The sequence below is a fragment of the Haliotis cracherodii genome, unplaced genomic scaffold, assembly GCF_022045235.1.
Source record: "Haliotis cracherodii isolate W230 unplaced genomic scaffold, xgHalCrac1.p SCAF_15, whole genome shotgun sequence".
NCBI classification, from domain to species: Eukaryota; Metazoa; Mollusca; class Gastropoda; order Lepetellida; family Haliotidae; genus Haliotis; species Haliotis cracherodii.
The window spans coordinates 16,563,003-16,585,694 of record NW_027266270.1 but is presented as its reverse complement, the minus strand read 5'-3'; the positions used below and the strand labels follow the sequence as shown (position 1 = coordinate 16,585,694).

The window sequence follows — 22,692 nt, the reverse complement described above, 5'->3', positions numbered from 1 at the left end:
TCAAGACATACAAATCAATGTTAGGTAAAGTTAAGCAGCGTTAATTGCGGATAGTAGGCGGATGGGTTACCGCGTTCGGCAGCTTGATTCCTCAGAGCTTATGGGATGTGATCCTGCAATACTGAAACAGAGGTTACATATGGTACCTTCAAAGGCAAGAGTCTTAATTCGAAATGTACACATTACCCAAACAGTGGGTACCCGGTAGTATGAGAATTGACTGCGCCTCATAATATGGTTGCTTGGGTTGCATACTCGCCATGGAGCTGAGACTGAAATTCGAGTGCAACGATCCACATACCGGGCTAATATTAATATAGCGTCAGGAGTATTCACGTATTGAATGGAATCTGTCGCATTATCAACTGACTTTTTTCTAAATTTGTTCTATGAGAAAGGGAGTAACCGATATTGCAGGACATATTCACCCGTTTCGTAAACAGCTAGTGTAATTGTATTCGGACGTCCGGGTAATTTAGGGGCGGTCGGGTAGCCTAGTGGTTAAAGCTTTCGCTCGTCACGCCGAAGACCCGGGTTCGATTCACGATATGGGTACAACATGTGAAGCCAATTTCTGGTGTCCCCCGCCGTGATATTGCTGGAATATTGCTAAAAGCAGCGTAAAACAATACTCACTCACTCCAGGTAATTTAATTTGTCCTTCCACTTTGGTACATGTATGCTCGTGACAGGGATACCAATATGAATGCCATATGGCTTTGACGTTTTTAATATTACACTCATTGTATGAAATGAGTATGTATATATTTATTTTGACGGAATATGATGTGTTTATATACCTGGAAATATCATTACGTTTCTTAAAGAGCTACAAGTTGGATGTTGTTATATATTTGTCGATGGTGTCGGCAGTGACCGATTCAACTTCTACTCGTCTCCGTATATCGACTAGTACTAGCCTCTATATACACATTAGTTGTCTCTTTATAGCAACTATAACTTGTCTTTTTATAGCAATTAGTACTAGTCTCTATAGCAACTATAACTCGTCTCTTTATAGCAATTAGTACTAGTCTCTCTATAGCAACTATAACTCGTCTCTTTATAGCAATTGATACTAGTCTCTATAGGAACTATAACTCGTATCTTTATAGCAATTAGTACTTATCTCTTTATAGCAACTATAACTCGTCTCTTTATAGCAATTCGGGGGCACGGGTGGCCCAGTCGTCTAAGGCGCCGCGATTCGCTGTGCAGAGTTGCGTCCCGTGGACACGCCAGAAACCTATGATTGTGGGTTCGAATCCCGGTTCGCCCCGATTATGTTTCTAGGTTTGTCAGCACTATACCCGTGCTCGTGGGTTTCACCGAAGTGATAAACGTCTGAGACCTGCATCACTTCGGGCTTTCCTCCCACATTAAGCTGACACGCCGCGATATAACGGTAATACTGTTAAAAGCGGCGTTATACCCAACTCACTCTCTCACTTTATAGCAATTAGTACTGGTCTCTTTATAACAAGGATAATTCGTCTCTTTTTGGCAATTAGTACTAGTCTCTTTATAGGAACTATTACTAGTTTCTCTATAGCAAGTATTACTAGTTTCTCTATAGCAAGTATTACTAGTATCTCTATAGCAACTATTACTAGTTTCTCTATATCCTCTGCTGTATCTTTGGATCAACTATTACCAGTCTCTTTGTAGCAGCTTGCACTTGTGTGTTTGCAGGTAGACAATTGAATTGATCTCAATCAGCCTGGTTACATACAAAAACGTTCACAAATAATTTCAAGCCATTTATATTCGTGTTAGACCTCATCCGTTTGCTACTGAATTTGTTGTTTGCGGATAGAGCCGACTTCAGGGTCGAAACACGACCTAGAACAATCTGATTGAAGACATCGGTAATCTGAGACGAATGTCTAACTCTACCAATGATGCTTCGACAATTTCCCTGAAATGAATATATTAAAAAAGGGAGTTAAGAGATTCCGCGGCGCCAGTTGTATATTTTTGTATTGATGAGGCTTTTGAAGTTACCGCACGGGGTTTGTTCCATGCGAAGGGGAAATGCGTACAAACTTGTTCAATTTTGAATTATGTTTAAATCACGAAAATTATCAAAATAATTGGAACATGTCTTTTTGTACACTCATATTAAAGGAATTAATAAAACTGTCCTTTCATGTGAGAATTTGATACAATTTTGTCGCAATGACTGATAGCATGTTTAGCTGAGGTCCGTGTGTTAAAACACGACGAGAGGGATGTTTTATCGTCAGTATGTGTAATAAAGCTATACTTAAATGCCACGGCTAATATTCCCATATATAATTGGGTTTATTTCTGTCGAAATGCATCCAGTATAACAAATAACATGACACCTTATTGGGTTATAAGATTTATCACTTTATCATAACATGTTTTCGTCATGTCATAAGTTTACCACCGCTAGAAGTATTCCGTTTCTTGGGATAGACGGTAGATGGTCAGTGATCCCAGACGGCAATTGCTGTATCAATGAGCCGTGTGATTGGTACGGGCTAGCTGGCCTCCAGCCACAATGATGAAGGAACTATATAGTGGAGACAACGGCAATAAACAAACACGTGGGGTGCTGTGATATACTATCAGATCCGTGGTTATTCAAATATAACTCGTTTCATGATGAATGTACTGTAAATCATGAAATAAACACGAGCGTGAATTGAATGCGAAAAATGCGAGTGGTCTTTGAACGCATTAATGAAACGTTGCATTTATGCCTCCAAAATGACTATCAACAAAAAGACGGCCTCACTGTACATTTTGGATAGCAGACATACCTACACAGACACGGTTTATTGGGCAGACAGTTTACTGTGGGGCAGTAGCTTTGTAGAAAAGTAACAGCGACAAAACCCTCTCTATAATCGTACGAAAGGTTTGCTGAAGGGGTGTTCGTTGTGCGATTCCGACTCTATCGTAAATAGATGCAACATAAAACTTTCGACATTCATGAAAAAATCGCTGCGAAAGGCAGAGTCGATTGTAAAATTCTGTCTATATAATGAACACGTGTTTTGGAATTACCATCACAAAGTGATGATACCAGGTGTTCAAGGATCGGTACAATGCAAAATGGTATCATTGTATGTGTTCTTATTTATGTTTTTAAGTACTTAAGGGGCGGTCGGGTAGCCTAGTGGTTAAAGCGTTCGCTCATCATGCCGAAGACACTGGTTCGATTCCCCACATGGGTACTATGTGTGAAGCCCATTTCCGGTGTCCCCCGCCGTGATATTGCTGGAATATTGCTAAAAGCGGCGAAAAACCACGCTCACTCACTCTGAACTTATCCATGGCGTACTGGAGATCTAAGGGATGCTGAGGGATGCTAAATAAATTAACCTTTGGTTGCGATCCTTCGGTTCATCAGTCCACTGACTATATCCTGCTTCTCACTCACTCACTCACTTACTTTAAGCACTTAACACAATTATCCTTCAGGTTTTAAAAATATTTAAAATGTCATAATGTCTTTAAACTATTCTTGTGTTCTGAACAATGTCATTGGTTCAATTTCTTTATTCTTTATCCATATTTTGATGAAGATGAAGATGTCGATGAAGATGCGAAAGTTTGTCGTGAGACCTTCAGTTTTTCCTGAACATGTATATAATTATAACTATGACTAATATTAAGTTATTATATATGTATGTGTCACAGCTATGTGTATATATGCGTTTAATCAACAAGCCATACAAAAGCTTCGACCTGCTTTATCACGTGCGTCAAGATACAGGATGGTGTATATAGTTACCTGTACTCATGTCGGGGTTCGAACCCCGGATATCTACTTGCTTATCGTTGTCTTCCCCAAACGTCGCATTAAGTAAACGTAAGTCATCACAACATTCAAGGCCTCAGTAAACATAACCGACGCAATTCCCTCTTTTGTCTTGAACCATATGTTCCCGTGTTTTCTTAGGTGAACAATTGACTTGCCTTCGTGTGTGTTTGTGATGGGTTGGTCAGGATGCGCTCACCTTTTCGCGAATACCTGGTATCATCACTACTTGATAGTTATTCATAAACACATGCCCATGACATAGTCGGAATCATACAATCGATTTCTTGTAAATATGGAATGGGTTTTGTCGCTTTTATTTCTACTTAGGAAATCAGGGAACCTGGATAACGTTATTTTTATTCCAGAATCTGAGCACAATCCACTATAGTTAAAATCAATACTAACTGAGTAGATTGTCTTCTTGCGTCATCGTAACGATTGGGCGACTCACCAAACAAAGTGAAACAGTTAAAGAAAGATGGAAATGATCTGATAGCATCATCAATGACAGCCTCTGTGGTCTAGTGGATAGAGCGTCTGCCCGTGGAATGGTAAGTCTGTTGTTCAATCCCCTGGCCACGTCACTCTTTAAGACGTTAAAAACTTGTACTTGTTTTACCCTGCCCGGTCCTCGGGGTGGAGGGGATAAAACAAGTCTCGGAATCAGGACGCTGGCGGTGTGGGGTATTCAGGTGAAACTGCGGCGGGATATATAAGTGTGCTAGCACTAACATACGGCATAAGCCCGGACTAGTACAAGCAAGCCACACACACGCGCACACACAGAGACATGCAAGTCGCTATGAGTACAATAATGTACAACGCGACGTTAAACCCCATTTTAACCCACTTCACCTGGTAGAAACATGCAGTATTGTTAACGACTTCTATATCTAACAAGCAAGAAATACGTCGAAGATGTAATGAAGAAATGAAGAAATGTAAAAATACGCTTGATGATGATGTTCTCGGGCAATCAGATTAAGTGATGCGTCAGCGCTACTGCAACTGTCGGGTCTTTAGGAAAGGGCAAGCAGGATTTGGTTGTTTATGTAGAGTGGACTAGAACATGTGCTGTCCCGTGAGATTCAGTTACGAACACATAAGCTGAATGTCGAGACATGTTTTAAGTGCCATTAAGCCCCCTTTAATACACGGAGCTCACAAACAACCAACACGGACACATGCCAGAGTATCTAACACCATAGACTGAGATTCCATCAGGTATTTTCAACGTAAATTCACAAAAAAAGTTTTTAACAGCAAAACGGATATTTTTACCCAGCTGTACGGATTTGAAACTGTGATCATCGTCATACGTTCCTAAATATATATCTAAACATGACAGTTGATCCTGGGAGTGGTGTTTCGTCACTCATTCAGGGCATGTTTCCGATACTAGGGAAATAAATGTCATACTATGTTGTAAATGACGTAACAAAGATTAGGCAATGTAACCGTGACAGTAAGAGATTCGCGGATCCTACTTGCAAGTTCCCAAGTGTCCGGTCATACAGATCCTTGTATCGTATGGTCACTGGCCCAGTAGTTATCGCGCATAATGGCGCCTGCTTGCTCTTCTGAAACCATTCAGGAAAGAAGCTAGACGTGCAGCGATGTCAGAAATTAGAATGTGAGGAGATATTATGATCACTAACAATCCAACAGTCGGCGTTGTACACGTGTGAAACCCCGTCTGGCGATATAGGATGGAGCAAATCGGCACTTACTGACTTGCCTCTTCCGCTAGCCATAAACTCTGGGCTTGTTGACAAGAAAACAATCTTTAATGGAAACGCTGAAGAGTTCCTAGAGTGTTGGCCATATTTACCTTACGCACTGGAGAGCTGAGATGCAATTACCTGCCCTTGGTAACCGTGTGTCCCCGTGTGTAGTGAATGTATACCCTTCCCTGCGGTAGTCGAGCCATTGAGCCGACCCCCCACGCTCTGCCCAGTCGGCTGTGGATATAAGACGAGGGGCTTGTCACACTCGGCCATTTCGTTGTGCCACAGCACTAGAGTCGTACACAGCCTCGTGTACAACAGCGCGGAGGTCAGAGGGACTGAAGAACACCAACTTTAGAAGCGGATTATTCCAACAGAAACCAGAGAAAGTATTAGGAACCCGGCTAAAGGTAATGTGTGATTTCATTCCCTCCGTCCCAACTGAAACCGTTTCAGCGACACATTCTTATCGTACAGGACAGGTTAGTTGTTCAAAAAGTTACATGGTCCATGGTATATTTATGTTCCAGCTGCCACATTTGTATGTCTTTATGAAAGATTGCCTTCCCAACGATGAGAAGAAAGCCCAAGAGAGAACAGTGGAACGATGAGTTTTCTAGTTTTCGGTTTATCCGAAACAGATGTTTTCTGGTTACCATGATAACATTTATAGTATACTATTGAAAGAAAAACTTTTAAATCGCCTTTAGAACTTGATGATTTCTAGGTCTGAAACTGTAATTCTAGTCTTCTTCATTTGAGTGTGCCTTTGTTAAAGAATCGACTTGTTTGTGCGCTTTCGGAAAAGCGTCAGCAGTGTGCATGTTCTTCGGATAATGGCTCCAGTGTGTCAGGGCACGTTGACATGTGGCCTATATATTCCCCAGTCTCTGTCATACGATGATGCATACAAAAATGCGCGCGGAGGCTTTGATTCTCTGTCAATGTGGAATTTTTACTTCATAAGAAATAGGTTACGTTATTAATTATCATAACTGTCTGACGACGCATTGTACATGTCGTCAAACATACATCGTGGTATACAGTGTTTTTCTCTAGGAGTTGTTCTGTTACAATCCGTGTGATATATAAAGGAATCAAATTTGTAGTTTGTAGATGACAAACGTGGTTTTCAAACATTTGTTTGTGGGTCTTTCTGATTTAAAAAAAATTGTGTCTGAATGTACAGCGGAAATACAAATCCTTCAGCTGTAATATTTATCTCAATTCTATAAGAAGTGTTTACAAATAATGTCTCAAAAACGCTATATCTACCACATAGCTTCGAGAGCAGAATAAACTTATAACAATAGTAATAACGCTTTTACGTACACATGGTGTTGAAACGTGTTGACTTTTCCCCCTTTTTGTATTAAATAATAAAATAACAAAAAAAGTCATCGTCTTTCCACGGTTTTATTTATCGTGACTGTCTCTCCTTTCGACCACAGTCGCATGATTATTTTGAAAATCAATATAGACATAATGTCGATAAAATGTTTTCTACAAATGAGATTAAAGGCAACGGCAAAAGTAAAGCGTTTTTAGGTCAGTATTTAAAGTGTTTGATACTTTTTTAATCTATTCATTTCAAACACGTTCCTAAATCAACTGTTCTTAGAACATGCTTTATTGATGACACGTCACATGAATGCTATCACGAAGGTGTGGGCTACAAGCTACTCTTCTCCTTTTTGCTATACATATATTTTTTTTAGGTTATAATGCGGACGTTTAACTTCTATGTTTACTTGTATGATTTTTTATATTTTCTCGACTTTTTTTATTTTCTCGATTTGTATTGCAATGTAACTACGAAAATACATTTCTTTTTAATAAATCATCAACACTGAAAATAATGAATTTAACCAGTCTGCAAAATAGACATAATTTAAGTTATATAGACCTATTTCTTCTTTGAACAAAATTGATATAGACGTTTTAGGACATTTTCAAAAAAAAAGGAACAACGTTTTCGATAAAAAAAAATGTAACCTTTTTCAGAAATACCTACCTAATATCGTTATGTTTCTTTTCGGGAATATCTCTGTTTATACAAGTGCATCGATAGGAACAGTAGGAGGAAAAATGCTGGAACTTATTTTGCTATGTCGTTATTGTCGTATAGTTCACTTAGGTTATACATAGCTACTGATTGGAACTTCAGAGACACGGTTCCGGCCTCTTCCTGTGCAGTTTTTTTTCCTGAAAACACTTGACTCTGTTGTTGATTGTGTATCAGCTACTGTCTACTTTGTAAGACAGGGTACCTTTCTGAAGACAGAACACGGGACAACCCCTATTGTTCTTGCTCTATAATAGAACATGTGTATGTATTGAAATACACCGAGATGGTGGCACCGATGGCCATTGTACGAAAATACCCTTTTGTGGTGTTCTCGAGTCAAGAAGTTGGTCGCCGTCGAATACAGTATTCCTTTGTACATGGACTTGTTAACCTTTACATACGAAGGGTTTAAGCCAGTGCGAGACAGACTAGCTTTCAAATATAAGTGGCGCGCTGTTGTTAACCCTAGATTTAATTGGTAATACAGAGCAACGTTAACTGTCGGGCAAAAGAATATACACTTGAAAATTGGATTTCACCAAAAAAAATTACAATCGTCATCAAAACGTTACTGGGCTTAAAACAGTCACCGAAACGCCGCAAACTTAAGTTCCAAAACATAACTATGATAACCGAATAAAAACCTCACCTACACTGTGCGTAAGGCTATAGCTATGTACCCTGCTCCTGACGGGTCGGGGTACATAGGCTCACACACAGGGTACATCACACCATGTACCCTCTCCTGACGGCTCGGGGTACATAGGCTCACACAGTGGGTACATAACACCATGTACCCTCTCCTGACGGCTCGGGGTACATAGGCTCACACACAGGGTACATCACACAATGTACCCTGCTCCTAACAGCTCGGGGTACATAGGCTCACACACAGGGTACATCACACAATGTACCCTGCTCCTAACGGCTCGGGGTACATAGGCTCACACACAGGGTACATAACACCATGTACCCTCTCCTGACGGCTCGGGGTACATGGGCTCACACACAGGGTACATCACACCATGTACCCTCTCCTGACGGCTCGGGGTACATGGGCTCACACAGTGGGTACATCACACCATGTACCCTCTCCTGACGGCTCGGGGTACATAGGCTCACACAGAGGGTACATCACACCATGTACCCTCTCCTGACGGCTCGGTGTACATAGGCTCACACAGAGGGTACATCACACCATGTACCCTCTCCTGACGGCTCGGTGTACATGGGCTCACACACAGGGTACATCACACCATGTACCCCTCTCCTGACTGCTCGGTGCACATAGGCTCACACACAGGGTACATCACACCATGTACCCTCTCCTGACGGCTCGGGTTACATAGACTCACACACAGGGTACATCGACTCAGACACAGGGTACATCACACCATGTACCCCTTTAGATCGTTTGACAACTTATATTGCACGGCAGTTTAGAAGCCTTCGTTGAAGAGGAAAAGTACGAATTCAGAAGAACAAACTATGCACGGCTATAAAGGTACGTATGCATGTAGAATTATATGCAAATACGACCTACAAAGGAATCATTGCATTAGCACCCCTCTCAAGTTTGATGGGAAGGGGTAGGGGTATGTGTCGGGATGGGCTAGGGTTGGGGTGGGAAGACAGAAGGGGTGTCTATTTAAGCTATGGTCACACCCAGAAGCATACTTGCAACACACGAGGAGGGATGAGAGTGGGCGTTATTATGAGGAATCAGGGGTTAAGTATGATATGCTTATATACCAACTACTATAGAGCATGTAGCTTTTGCATCACCCCCACCTAAGCAGGCGACAGTCAGATGACGATGTATCGAGTGTGAAAGTTTTGTCAATCTACGTTAAAAGGTCAATTATTTTACCCTAGGCATTTCCATAGGGACGCAATACATCCCTATATATTCAAAGGACGGATTTGGCATTCTCACAAATATTCATATACATTTGGGATACGACGATATGCATCAACCATGTCAGCGAGCAATCCCGTTAGTCGCCTCTTACGACAAGCATAGACGCCTTTTACGGCAAGTATTGGTTGCTGAAGACATATTCTAACCCGGATGTAAATGTGCCTCATTTTGATTTAATGTCAACAATATAAGACTGCCAGCTGAAGTAAGGTATGAAAGGTAATAGCTCTGGCCTCTCTGGCAGAACGAGGTGAGTTATCACAAGTTCGCGTGATGCTGTAAATACATTGTCATTGTTGACCACCTGCTTCCCAGAACTTGATGATACTAGACGCAGACAAGACTGATTCTTATTGTTCTATTGACTTCCGATTCCGATGACTGTCAGTACGTATCCAGTTATAACAGCAACCGCACAGATTCTCTTTGATGCCGTCGGAACGTTCAATTGTTTTCAATTATTCATGAAACATAACCCTGCTTGATTTGTTTATGGTTAACGTCAGGTTGAGGGGTAGTCAGATGGTCGGAATCGTTACGATTGGGTTTGTGGGATCTTTTTTAAACATCAGAAGAAATTTTTAAAAACACAAGCATGATCGGAAGCGTAAAATGGAAATTTAGTTAAATCAAATAACAAAAAGTACGGTTGGGAGCTTTTGAAGTGGATATCAGTCTTATTTGGTCGTATGTTTTTCTTTACTGTATTTTGACAAATTCAGAATAACGGATTTTCGTTTGAATATTGTTGTAGGTGACATGAGAAAGTGTTTGGAATAAATTACTGTTATTCATTTTAAACCAGGCACATCGGGCACATGTTTCCTCACAAACGAGCGATAACAGTTTTTAGCAGTGAGTGTGTGAATCTGGTGCACCGGTACTTTGAAAGATCATTTGAGTTATTCACAGCGTGCAAGCTTATTGTGGGGATCCGCTTGTGGTTGCTTCCAATATTCTACCAGATTATGAACCTCGGCTATTTTGAATCATACACATGTTTATATACGTCATCCCTGCATTACTTCGGGCTTCCCTCCCAGGTGTTGTATGTCTTAGACGTTTGCTGAAAAAAACCAATGACAAGGTATGGTGCTGTCTCACCAAGAATCATTGCGAATCTTCATATCCGATCGTTTGTCATGGTCTCCTTGCACTCCTAGGGGACGCAACTTGTACGTCGACTTCGCCACACATGCCCCAAATGTTAACAGCGATTCTTCAGTTTGTCGCTTCCATTTTAATTGAATTTCCATAACGAACTGACGTTTTGAAACAGTTTTACCTATAGGTTATTAACGAGATTTGTAAGGTGAATTTCTTTGACATCGCTGAACAAATATACCATTGTAGAATCGAGTTGAGGGAAAAATACAGTCTCGGGCTGGGAATTACTTGTAAATGCAGTTAACATAAAGATTATTTCGGGCGTCGACAACAAGGGGATGATATTGTTGGAATATTCCCACATTCTCTAGCTCTAACAGACTTGTGTACTTGTCCCAAACACTGCTTTCGTAATTTAATGCGACATAAAAGCGACATCACCTGCATATTATCAGTGGAAATGTTGTACAATTCCGCCAATATCATAAGCATGTGTTTATAAATCACTATAAAAAAAGTGACGATAGCAAGTGTTCGCGAAAAGGTAAGCGTATCCTGCCCCATTGGTGTCACCCGCTACATATACATGCAAAGGCAAGTCAATTATTAACAAACAGCGGAACATATGGTACAAGTCAAAATAGGAAAATAGCTTCTAATGCGTCAGTAAAAACCTGACTACCGAGGGCAGTTTGCGGAGGGGAGCATAGGTGTAATTATACGTCATATATTATTAAGTAGAACTTTGATGACGAACCAATGTAATATGAGATCTTGTTTGACATTAAGATGACTTGTGCCGAGCTGTTTGGGTTTTTCAGACTCGTCCTATTCATTATGCATACAACAATCAATAAAGTGCTATCTTTGAAGTCGAAAGTACTTGGTTATTAAAACGAATGTGATTCTGTGGACTATTATGACGTTGTAGCGTCTGTGAGATATTTGTCCCGTGTCAATTACATCCACTCGAAGGGTACACCGAGACATCACCTCCGTTGTAGGGTCCATTGTAATGGAATACTACATCAGGGCACTAGAATATCTAAAGCTGTTCACAGGTAATTGAAGTGCAATATGCTAAGTATATTTGCAAACCCGAGCGGCTTCCCCTGAGAATATCGGTTCCCAGCAACCTTATGCGTGTCGTAAGAGATGGCTAAATGGATCGGGTGGTCCGGCCTGGTGACTTGGTTCATTGCATGTCAGCATTTCCAAATACGCAGACTCGATTATTTACAGACCGCCGCCATTAAACTGCGGCGTTAAACAACGCACGCAAGCACACACGCACGCACGCATATATGTATTGCTTCTCTTAGTTGTTTATGATTTACTTATGGTTGTTTCCAATATTCTACCCGATTATGAACCTTGGTTACTTTGCATTATACACGTGTGCATAAACGTTATTCATGCCTTACTTTGCTTTCCTCCCACATAAAGCTGACATGTAGTGATACAGTGAGTGAGTGAGTGAGTTGGGTTTAACGCCGCCTTTAACACTATTCCAGTCATATCACGGCGTGTCAGCTTAATGTGTGAGGAAAGCCCGAAGTGATGCAGGTCTCAGACGTTTACCACTTCGGTGAAACCCACGAGTACGGGTATGGTGCTGACAAACCTAGAAACATAATCGGGGCGAACCGGGATTCGAACCCACAATCATAGGTTTCTGGCGTGCCCAATAGCGCAACTCTGCACAGCGAATCGCGGCGTGTACTGATACAACTGACACACTGTTAAAAGAGTTGTTAAAGCCAAACTTACTTACTCACTCTCTCGCTCACTGAATAAGAAATGAGCAAACCAGTGCGGGTATCGACCTACCGCGGTGAGTACATATAAGAAACAAAGGAAATAGACATAATCAACGCCTGTTTTGTCCATCCGATCCCCAGTAAGTCACATCCAACTTACAACAAATCGGGGGTACTCGACCGGTGCAGACACTTACGCTTGACGGCGGGAAGACAGACAGAAAAGAGAAAGATAGACGACGTCCAGTTCCGTCTTGCGAAGCTCATACATCTTTAAAGAGTGCCAAGATATTCTAAATTATACCTTCTATGAACTGGTTTGATCCGCTGTAGCAGTAACCCTCAGGTAGGACAAGAGAGCTGCGATACATGAGGAAGATAACTCACAATTAACCATACTACCGATTAAATATTTCAGAAGTTGAGACCGAAATACCTTTGATAAATGTTTCTTGCAGTTTAAATTGATATGGTAACGACAGTTATATATGTGTTGAGGCTTATCATACAGTTTAGGTTTTGCATATCTTAAGGTTTGTTAATGTTTTCGTGTATATTTCCATGATGGTAACTTTGTGATCGATTGGTTGCAAGGCAAACTAGCTTTGCGATGATATAGGTTTCAGGTAGGGATGTTGCTATATTGTTCCAGCTACCAATCCATTGCCATAAACCATGTAAAAAAAGCTGGCCAAGTCGAAACAAGATAGATTTTGATAGATATGCAATGTTAAAACGTAACAGTGATGACACCCAAGAGTTATAATGACTACCAGGGTAGAGAACCCGGGTTAGAAATGGTTCCCTAGACACGGTGGCCCATAAGGGACATGGAGTCTGTTTTTCAAATTTTGATATTTCACTTACTGTTATCGTAACCTTTTGCAAACTAACACAATTTGTCATACAAATAGGTGATAAATCATGTATAAAAACAACCGCAAATATGGACAATAAACTTTCAGGTAGCTATTGAATCGCTAAAATGTAAAGCGAAAATGTCAAAAACTAAAATGGAAATGTCCAAAACAAAAACGAAAATGTCGAAACTAAATTGAAAATGTCAAAAACAAAAGCGAAAATGTCAAAAACTAAAAGAAAAATACAGAAAAGTATTTCCACCGCGGTGGAAATACTTTTCTGTATTTTCATTTTAGTTTTTGACATTTTCGCTTCACTTTTATTTATCACGTATTTGTATGACAATACAACACATCGTGTTAATTTGCAAAAGGTTACGATAACAGTAAGTGAAGTATCAAAATATTGAAAAACAGACTCCATGTCCCTTATGGGCCACCGTACCTAGGGGCCTAAATTGGATCGGGTGGTCAGGTGTGGGTGGCGTATCACCGTATCCCGACGGTGTTATCGTTGGACATGTTTACAGCCGCTCGTTTGCCTCCAATATTGCTAACTGTGGCCTATTGCTGACTCCATTATTTTGTGAAGAGACGATAATATCCATACTGAAGTTCATAACCATATATACCTTACACCTTTGTTCAACCAGTCAAACCATGCGCTTTCATAGTTCAAACAGAAAGACGTTTGAAGTCAAATGGAATAAATCGAATTTACAAATTTGATAGAGTCGGTCATTTTTAAATCCAAAATGGCCCGCCAAAAATGGTACAGATGGATTTATTGAACATTGTGGTACAGAGAACTGAAACAATCAAACTTCAGCAAATATTTCGCTCTATTCTATAAATCAGTACATAATCAGAGGTACGTTCGTTATTATAACATCCCTAATAACCTTGAGGAACCTTTTGCGAATATTGAGTGAGTGAGTGAATATGGTTTTACGCCGCTTTTAGCAATATTCCAGCAATATCACGGCGGGGGACACCAGAAATGGGCTTCACACATTGTACCCATGTGGGGAATCGAACCCGGGTCTTCGGCGTGACGAGCGAACGCTTTAACCACTAGACTACCCGACCGCCCTGCGAATATTGAGGAAGTGTCGACTTTGTCAGATGAAGCCAGGATACCTGCACTGTGGAAAGTAAAGCTGCGCATCATAATATCGCAATAATTTTGTAAACGAGGGCGTTAAGTGACCGAATAACCATCCGTAGTTAAAGAACAACAGTTGTGTTTCTTGTCCTTGACGTACGGGACTTGTTGGGAGATTCTTGATTGTCTCAAGATCGGACTAATGACAAAAGATGAAATGTGTGACCCGGAGGTCGTGGTTCGTCGCTCATGCTATCAATCACTGGAGTGCCTGTCCCGGATTCGATTTTTACAGGCCCTCGTGAATGTTGTTGTTTCCAAATAGAAGTTCAAACATCAATATGAGGAAGAATGTCACAAACCGTCTTAGAATTCAAGACTATCAATGCTCAATTACGCTCATGGGGCGGTCGGGTAGCCCAGTGGTTAAAGCGTTTGCTCGTCACGAGAAAACATCCGCTGTTTAACATGAATACCCAACTCAGACACAGTGTACTTACTCCGAGCCGACCAGGTCTTGGTTTAGCCCCTTAATGCTGAGCGCCAGGCAGGGTTACAACCATCAAACATGGGTGTATATTTTCTTTTGCCCATGAATTTATATGGTATTTGGGCCTCTTAGAGCATTGGTAGAGTTGGGCTTTGGGGAATATTGATAAATATCACCACATACACAATTTAACCTGATTAAAAGAAAGCTTCCATGTTTCGAACAAATGATTAATCGTTATGCCCGATATGCCATTGATGTGGTTTTAGTAGCAGTACGGGTTTAAGACTTCCATTTTTATTAAACAGAAACTTTGACAAAGATCAATCACTCTCGACCATTGCGACAATCTTGTCACTTGACGGAGGAGTGAGAATGACCCGAACATACAGTCATCGAGCAGGACATTTTTATCTGATTTTTACCAAAATTTATAGTTTTTAGATTTCAGCTTTCTATCAGTTTTATTTTCTCTTCTGGTCATCGAGGCTAATTACAACATCCATTGTCAGATGTCATTGTTTTCAAATCTGACGTCATTAAATTGTAATTCGTTTTCGAATCACATTAGTTTTTCCCTATTGACCCGATAACAACCTGATAACAACGGTGTACAACCATATTCACTGACTTCATGTAAATGATAATCTTCTTAAATCATCCACAGTTGACAAGTATTAACCTGATTTCAATTTGTAATCAATATTATTATACTATTACCCTGTGTTCGTGCACTCAACGATTGGACAAGCCTTGTTCTAGATGGGCTTGTACTAGTCCGGACTGATGCCGATTTATGCCAACTGATGCCCACTGCCGCACTTTAACATGAATATCCCACTCAGACACAGTATACTGAGCCGACATGTCCTTGTTTTAGCCCGTAAATGCCGAGCATCAGACAGGGTTACAAGAAGATCTTTTGCTATAGCGCGGCCGGGGATCGAACCCCAGTCTTTCCCCTCTCCGGGTAGACGCTCTACCACTAGACCACGGAGGTGGTCCATCAGATAGAGAAGGTGAACAGGTACATTCATGCAACAATTCACAAGCAGCACTTAATGAAGATTTTGCTGGGTAATGCATTAAATATTGCTAATTAAGAAATTCATCAAATTTCCTTTTGTAATTCATGTTGAGTCTACTTTTAAACTTCGGTGTAGAGGTTGTGAACTGTGGATCTGAACCCACAGTCATTGGTTTCTGGCGTGCCCACGGGACGCAACTCCGCACAGCGAGTTGCGGTGCCTCAGACTGGGCCTTCCGTTCCCCCCGTTTGTTAAAAGGATATGGTAGAATAGTGTATCGATTATCCAGTGTATTATAGTGTAATCAAGCGGTAAGTGCTATGTTGTAGCCTGGTTGATTACAATCCATCCTCGACTACCCAAGGTATTTTATCTTCATTCATTTATGACAAATACCCTTGACCTATTCGGCATTAAGGCTTCGTTTCAGAAGTGACGTTTCCACATACATCTCTCTGGCATAGACGCTTCCTCGCTCATGAGTGTAAACTTATTTGACCGCATATTTAGATGTGTCTTTCGAGTACGGTTCCAAACGAAACTGTGGTAGGGGATTGGTCCAGGGTACTTTAAATAGAAAAGAGATATAATACCTTGGGCAATCGAGGATGGATTGTAGTCAATACGACTACAACATGGCATTTATCGCTAGATTACCTTTTGGTACGTTGAACATACTCCACACTGCACACGGTAATGTTATTTTTCCCGACCCAACACAATATCGTTTGCCGCGAATCATTAATTGGTTACACAGTTACTCTCCATCCCGACGAAAGTTAAAATAAAGTTTTATTACTGTCATTACGTTATTTAAAGTGATATGGCAGACAAGATTATACATCAGGCTTCTGTTAATTTTGGGAGCTTACTTCAACATCTGCGCATATTTATATATATGAACAAAGAAAAACATGGTTCCCAGAATAGCTTAGCATATGTATATAAAAACATAAAGCATTGATCATGACGAACATGAATATGGCCAAAATAATTTTTCGAACATCAAGAGATAATATGTTACTTTGAGCAAAGCAATGTCCCGAGATGATTTTAGCACACTTTATCTTCAAACTTTAGAATAATTCTCATTCATACGAATATATTTTATAAGATATATCAGTATTAGAAAGTATCTTATTCCTATTGGCCTAAGAAGTTATAGTTATGAGGACAGAAGTTGTTTCAGGGAGAACTAATTCTCTATTCCATATGTTTATCAAACTATTCATTGGCATCGTCAAACCCGCACCGACGTTCAAGTGCGTATGGATCTGTCATGCAGGATTGTCATGTCAAAAGGAAAAGACAACATAGACGTGAAGCATAATTGAGTTTGTTTCTCTGTCCCTGTCGATTTGCCATGGGCAGATTTGTTCATTTCAGTTTAAGTTATTTATTTAAGGCTGCATGCCTTGCTAAGTGGTCGTTTTTTCTTTCATTTTGAGACAGAGATGCTCACACTAATGCAACTTGGATGTTTGATTTCCGATGAAATGGAAATAATTGTATTTTGCCAAAAAAAACCCAAAGATCCGTGGTTGATAAAACTACCATTGACAGAAACGTGTTTTGCTGACACGGCAAAATATGAATTGTGGTCATCTGTATATATAAATGTCAAAACATCTTTCGATAACTTATGAATTTTCCTAACAAGTTTTATATTTCAAATGCCATTCGTTTGTTCTGAATGTTAAACAAAGGTCAACACCATATAGATATCAGTCCTTGGATCTTTGGATCTTTGCACCATGTGCAACAAAACATATATATGTTGCTTTGTCGTTTTGACCGTTCTGTTGTACGTTGTGACTCAAGATCAAACAACGACAATGACATATGGCCATAGGTCGGGATTGCCCTTGTAGAATATCATTGCATGTATGAGAATACTTGCACAGCCACCTGAAGAATACAAATCAATGTATGATGAAGCTTCAGGATCGTGTGTACTGGAGAGTGCCAAAGTAGTATACCAAACACACGTGTATTAATATTGATATTCCCACATACATTCACGCGAACCTAGAACAATATACATATTGATATACTTACATGTGTATGCTTCCATGTTGACCTACCCTCTCATGTACACCTCACCTAGACATACCTGCATATTGACATAAGCTCACAAAGGTGTATGGTGCTATTGGCATTATTACAAATGGGAATTTGTTGATATCTATACACATGGACATTCATACATTTTGACATACTTCAAGAACCGCGAAAGGTTAGCAATGGGGACATTAGGAATAGCTTATCTTTTGTTGTAGGGAGGTCCAGAATAGCGAACGGTTAATCAGTTGCAGGGAAGTCACGAATAGCGAACGATTAATCAGTTGCAGGGAAGTCACGAATAGCGAACGGTTAAGCAGTCGCAGGGAAGTCACGAATAGCGAACGATTAATCAGTTGCAGGGAAGTCACGAATACCGAACGATTAATCAGTTGCAGAGAAGTCACGAATAGCGAACGGTTAATCAGTTGCAGGGAAGTCACGAATAGCTAACGATTAATCAGTTGCAGGGAAGTCACGAATAGCGAACGATTAATCAGTTGCAGGGAAGTCACGAATAGCGAACGATTAATCAGTTGCAGGGAAGTCACGAATAGCGAACGATTAATCAGTTGCAGGGAAGTCAAGAATTTAGAACGATTGGTTACTTGTGGGAAAGTCACGAATAGCGAATGATTAGTTGTGGGGGAAATCAAGAATAGCGAATGGTTGTGTGTGGGGAAGTCACGAATAGCGAATGATTAATTGTGGGGAAGTTACGATTAGCAAACGATTATTTAATTGTGAGGAAGTCACGAATAGCGAACGATTGGTCAGTTGTGGGGAAGTCACGAATAGCGAAAGATTAGTTGACGGGAAGTCCAGAATAGCTAATGATTAGTTGTGGGAACTCCAGAATAGCGAACGATTAATCAGTTGCGGTGAAGTCACGAATAGCGAACGATTGGTGAGTTGTGGGGAAGTCACCAATAGCGAACGACTGGTCAGTTGTGGGGAAGTCACCAATAGCGAACGACTGGTCAGTTGTGGGGAAGTCACGAATAGCGAACGACTGGTCAGTTGTGGGGAAGTCACGAATAGCGATTGATTAGTTGACGGGAAGTCCAGAATAGCGAAAGATTAGTTGACGGGAAGTCCAGAATAGCGAAAGATTAGTTGACGGGAAGTCCAGAATAGCGAAAGATTGGTTGTGGGTAAGTCACCAATAGCGAATGCTTAGTTGTGGGGAAATCAAGAATAGCGAATGATTAGTTGTGGGGAAGTTGATAATAGTTATAAGAATAAGGAGTTATAAGTTGTGAGAAGCATATTGTGTTTCTCAAGCGAGGCAGTTAAAGCTATTGTTGAACGTTAATATGACTTGTAGTTTCGGATTATATCGAACACATTCTGAAGACCTCGGATGGATTCCTCATATCCGGAGATGATTATCAAATATTTGTTCTGTCAGTAAGGACAGTGATTTTATCCCAGTAGTAGACAGAATCTTTGGTATGGTCTTCTGAACTATTCAGAATTGATGCTGGCGTGTGTGAAGTGTTTTCCATCATGAGAACACCTTCCATCCCCGATAACACGTACACAACTGCTTGCCTAACACGGTTTCGGAAGTAAGCAATAATGGATCGCCGGTAAAAGGAAAGTCAACACAATCCGAACATAATACAGTCATGTGTGTATTGCCATGTTGAGTGTTGTTTAGCGTACATGTAATGTACTATATATCGGCCAACAAGCTTGCGGAGTAATTAGTCTTGATGCTGGAAACCTTGCACCACCATTATGTGGGTTTCAGGATTCTTTGTTGTTAATGCTCAGTACCAACATATGTAAAATAACACCAACATCACGTTCAATGTGTTGTTTCAGAGAAATGCGCTAGCCTTTGCCAGAAAACTAAACATACTGCACAGACAATTATGTGATCTCTTGTCACACTGTAAATACGACGAGGTTAGAAAGTGACTTCAAAAGAGAAATGTTTTGTCAATCGATCATTGTAATAGTGCTCCAATGATGCTTGTGTGTCCGTGTCGATTTTCAGAAACCACTGAATGCAATTACATATTGTACTATTTGTCATATACTTCCGCGGGTGATAGAATAAATCATATATTGACAGCGTTGTTGAAAGCATTACAAACGCCAGACTCTAAAGTGGTTCCATTAAGATCATTGCAGTGTGACGTCATAAGGAAAATGAGATCACACTTGTATGAATATTTGATGACTATTTCTGTTTCTGGTTCTTTGCAAACCTTACACATTGTATCTATCGATGGACATATGAGTAGGCTACTGTGTTATATTCATAATCAATAAATTTGATATGCCCAGGTGGAATTATTGACAATGCATGCGTGACAGGTACTCTTTCAAAATTTGGTATGTTTTGTCCTATTAATAAGGTGCGGGAATTGACATTGTTTATAAATTTGACGCATCAGTGACAAAATTATACGTAATGCAATTCCCCATTTGACTTGTACCATATGTTCCCGTGTTTGTTCAGGTGAACAGCTGACTTGCCTTTGCATGTGTTCGTGACACTGCCACCGTTAGGGCAGGGATACACTCATCCTTTCGCGAGCACCTGGTATCATCACTATTTGATAGTGATTCATAAACACATGCTCTTGATATAGTCGGAATCGTACAATCGTCTCTGCTTGTAGCAGAAACGTGTTATGAATATGGAAAGGGTTGTGCCGCTTTTATCATTATCATTATCAGCAGCAACATTATTATAATTATTGTTATTAGTTATAAGCATCAGTAATTAGTAAGACAATAACAATTACAACAGTTTTACAAACAGTTTTAATAGATAATATTAAATCTGTAAACATTCACTGTGGCAATAATCTGCGTAGATTTATGTTAATGTTAAGACAGTCTTAACTCCTGAATATTATTTGTTACGTTTTAAGCATGCTATATTTGGTTATGTCTGTAAGATATTCTAAATATAACATTGAAATTCAACCATTTTGTGGGATATCTGACAGGTTGAAATCTGGCCAGAATGTCAGTACTTAATCTCGACGTGCAGAGACACCAGTACGCCTTTTTACGAATATTGTCAGGAACTTCATGTGTCTTTTATTCCAAATCCAAAATGACCTTAAAACTTGTCACCGTTCATTTACATGTGAAATGTTTGTGATTCGTGTTTGGGGCAATCTTCAATATGTCTGGCCTTCATTACTGTTGAACGTATCTCTTCCAAATTCATTATGCGCCAATAAGACAGTGATGTCTTGCTGGCGTGTTGTATCGGATACAATCAGGGATAGATATAATCATCTTTATCCTCATGTCCTTCCACCTGCCTATGCACAGGCCATTGGAATTCCATCAGCCTGCCCCGGTCTCATTTCCGCGGGTACCCGGTCCTCAATGAACTAACCATTGATCCTGGGTTAGGTGGCCAAACCAGCACAGTCGCCATCAATTTTATGGGGATTTGTTACCGGAAGGCGTTCTTCAGCTCCGGAGGAAAGATCGCTTGAGCCTCTGCCGACAAATCAGAGTTTTGGTAATTAGAGTCGTGGCGAAGGTTTTGAATGAGTGGGCTGGGATATGAGTAACCCTGCACCATGACTGTGGAATATATCTAATTTATGAAAACAAAAGCAATATGGATCATATTAAAGCAAGTCGAGCCACATCCAACCAGCCCTCTATCCACATAAGAAATAAGCATCAGGAAAAATATTAAAGGAAAATTATTTGTTTTAATTTTAGAGGAGATAAATGTACTGTGCAATAAAAGATTTCATGGACAATGTGTTAGTCCAGGGCATGAGGGAATCAAGCCCACTCAGTACCCTTATACATGCATTCTTGTCTGAGTATGCCCCCTGTGTACTCGTAAACATGCATATAGGCAGGGTGGCCTAATTGTCAAATTTGTTGTGCATTGTTGCGTTCCTTATGCTTCGCAGGATCCTATGATTGTGGGTTCACGCCATGATGATGAGTCAATATCTGTTTCATATTTATCACTTTAGAGGGTATAGGTTTATCGCCTCTTTAAACATTAATGTCCTTAATGTTGATACCCTAAAGTGAAAACACAAAAGTCGTCATCTAGATCATGTTCGTGCCTCTTTGCCCAAACATCCAATTGTCTCCTCCGACACGCGTTGAGTGCTTTCTATGGTTGTAATATCTATGTTGGCGTTGTTAATTCATCTATCTGAGGTAATTGTTGATTTGTGAAGTGTCAAGATGAAACTATTTCTCTCTGAAGCTAAGTCAAAACCGTAATATGTCAAACAATTTTAAACAGATTTATTTAAACAATAAACTGTTCCCGACAAGAGAGAAAAACATATAATTTGTCTTCTGGTTTTACACAAAAATATAAATCGTGCACTGGACATCCTTGATGTTTTGAAAAATAATGTGTTTATGGGTAAAAAAACCCCTGAAAATATTGTTCGTTTCGTAATATTCCCCTCGTTGGATATGAACGAGAGGAATTGTTGTTTCTGTGATATCCGATTGTTGATCCAATTTTCTCGAGTGAAATTTCCACTCGAAATATGTTGAATGGTTTTTCATTGATTATTTAATATACTATTTCTCATAATAATATTTGTATTTATAAGATCATTGAACCTGATGTTTCAGAACTACATACCCAGACGAAATGATCACTGTAAACGTAGCCAGCATCGTTGTCGCCGTCTTCTTCCTCGTCATCCAGGTCGCAGCGTTAACACTCGATACAGAACATGCAAGGTACCCTTTCTTCTTCGTTTTCCCGGTAACAGCGTTAACACTCGATACAGAACATGCAA

At 40.2% G+C, this 22,692-nt stretch overlaps 2 protein-coding genes across 3 annotated transcripts in view; both read left to right on the top strand.

Moving 5' to 3' along the window:
- Positions 1-22,692, top strand: part of LOC139462326 (glucose-induced degradation protein 8 homolog) — a 303,774-nt gene that overhangs the window by 248,578 nt on the left and 32,504 nt on the right. The gene's annotated exons all lie outside the window — the stretch shown is intronic.
- LOC139461858 (uncharacterized) overlaps positions 1-22,692 on the top strand; it is an 89,165-nt gene that overhangs the window by 40,188 nt on the left and 26,285 nt on the right. The window contains exons 1-2 of one of the 2 annotated variants that reach the window (XM_071243338.1): positions 5,643-5,933; positions 22,523-22,633. In XM_071243338.1, coding sequence (XP_071099439.1) covers positions 22,542-22,633 — 92 coding nt within the window. In that variant the 5' untranslated portion in view covers positions 5,643-5,933; positions 22,523-22,541. Of the gene's footprint in view, positions 1-5,642; positions 5,934-22,522; positions 22,634-22,692 lie in introns of those variants that run through there. The other variant, XM_071243339.1, reaches the window with a different exon arrangement.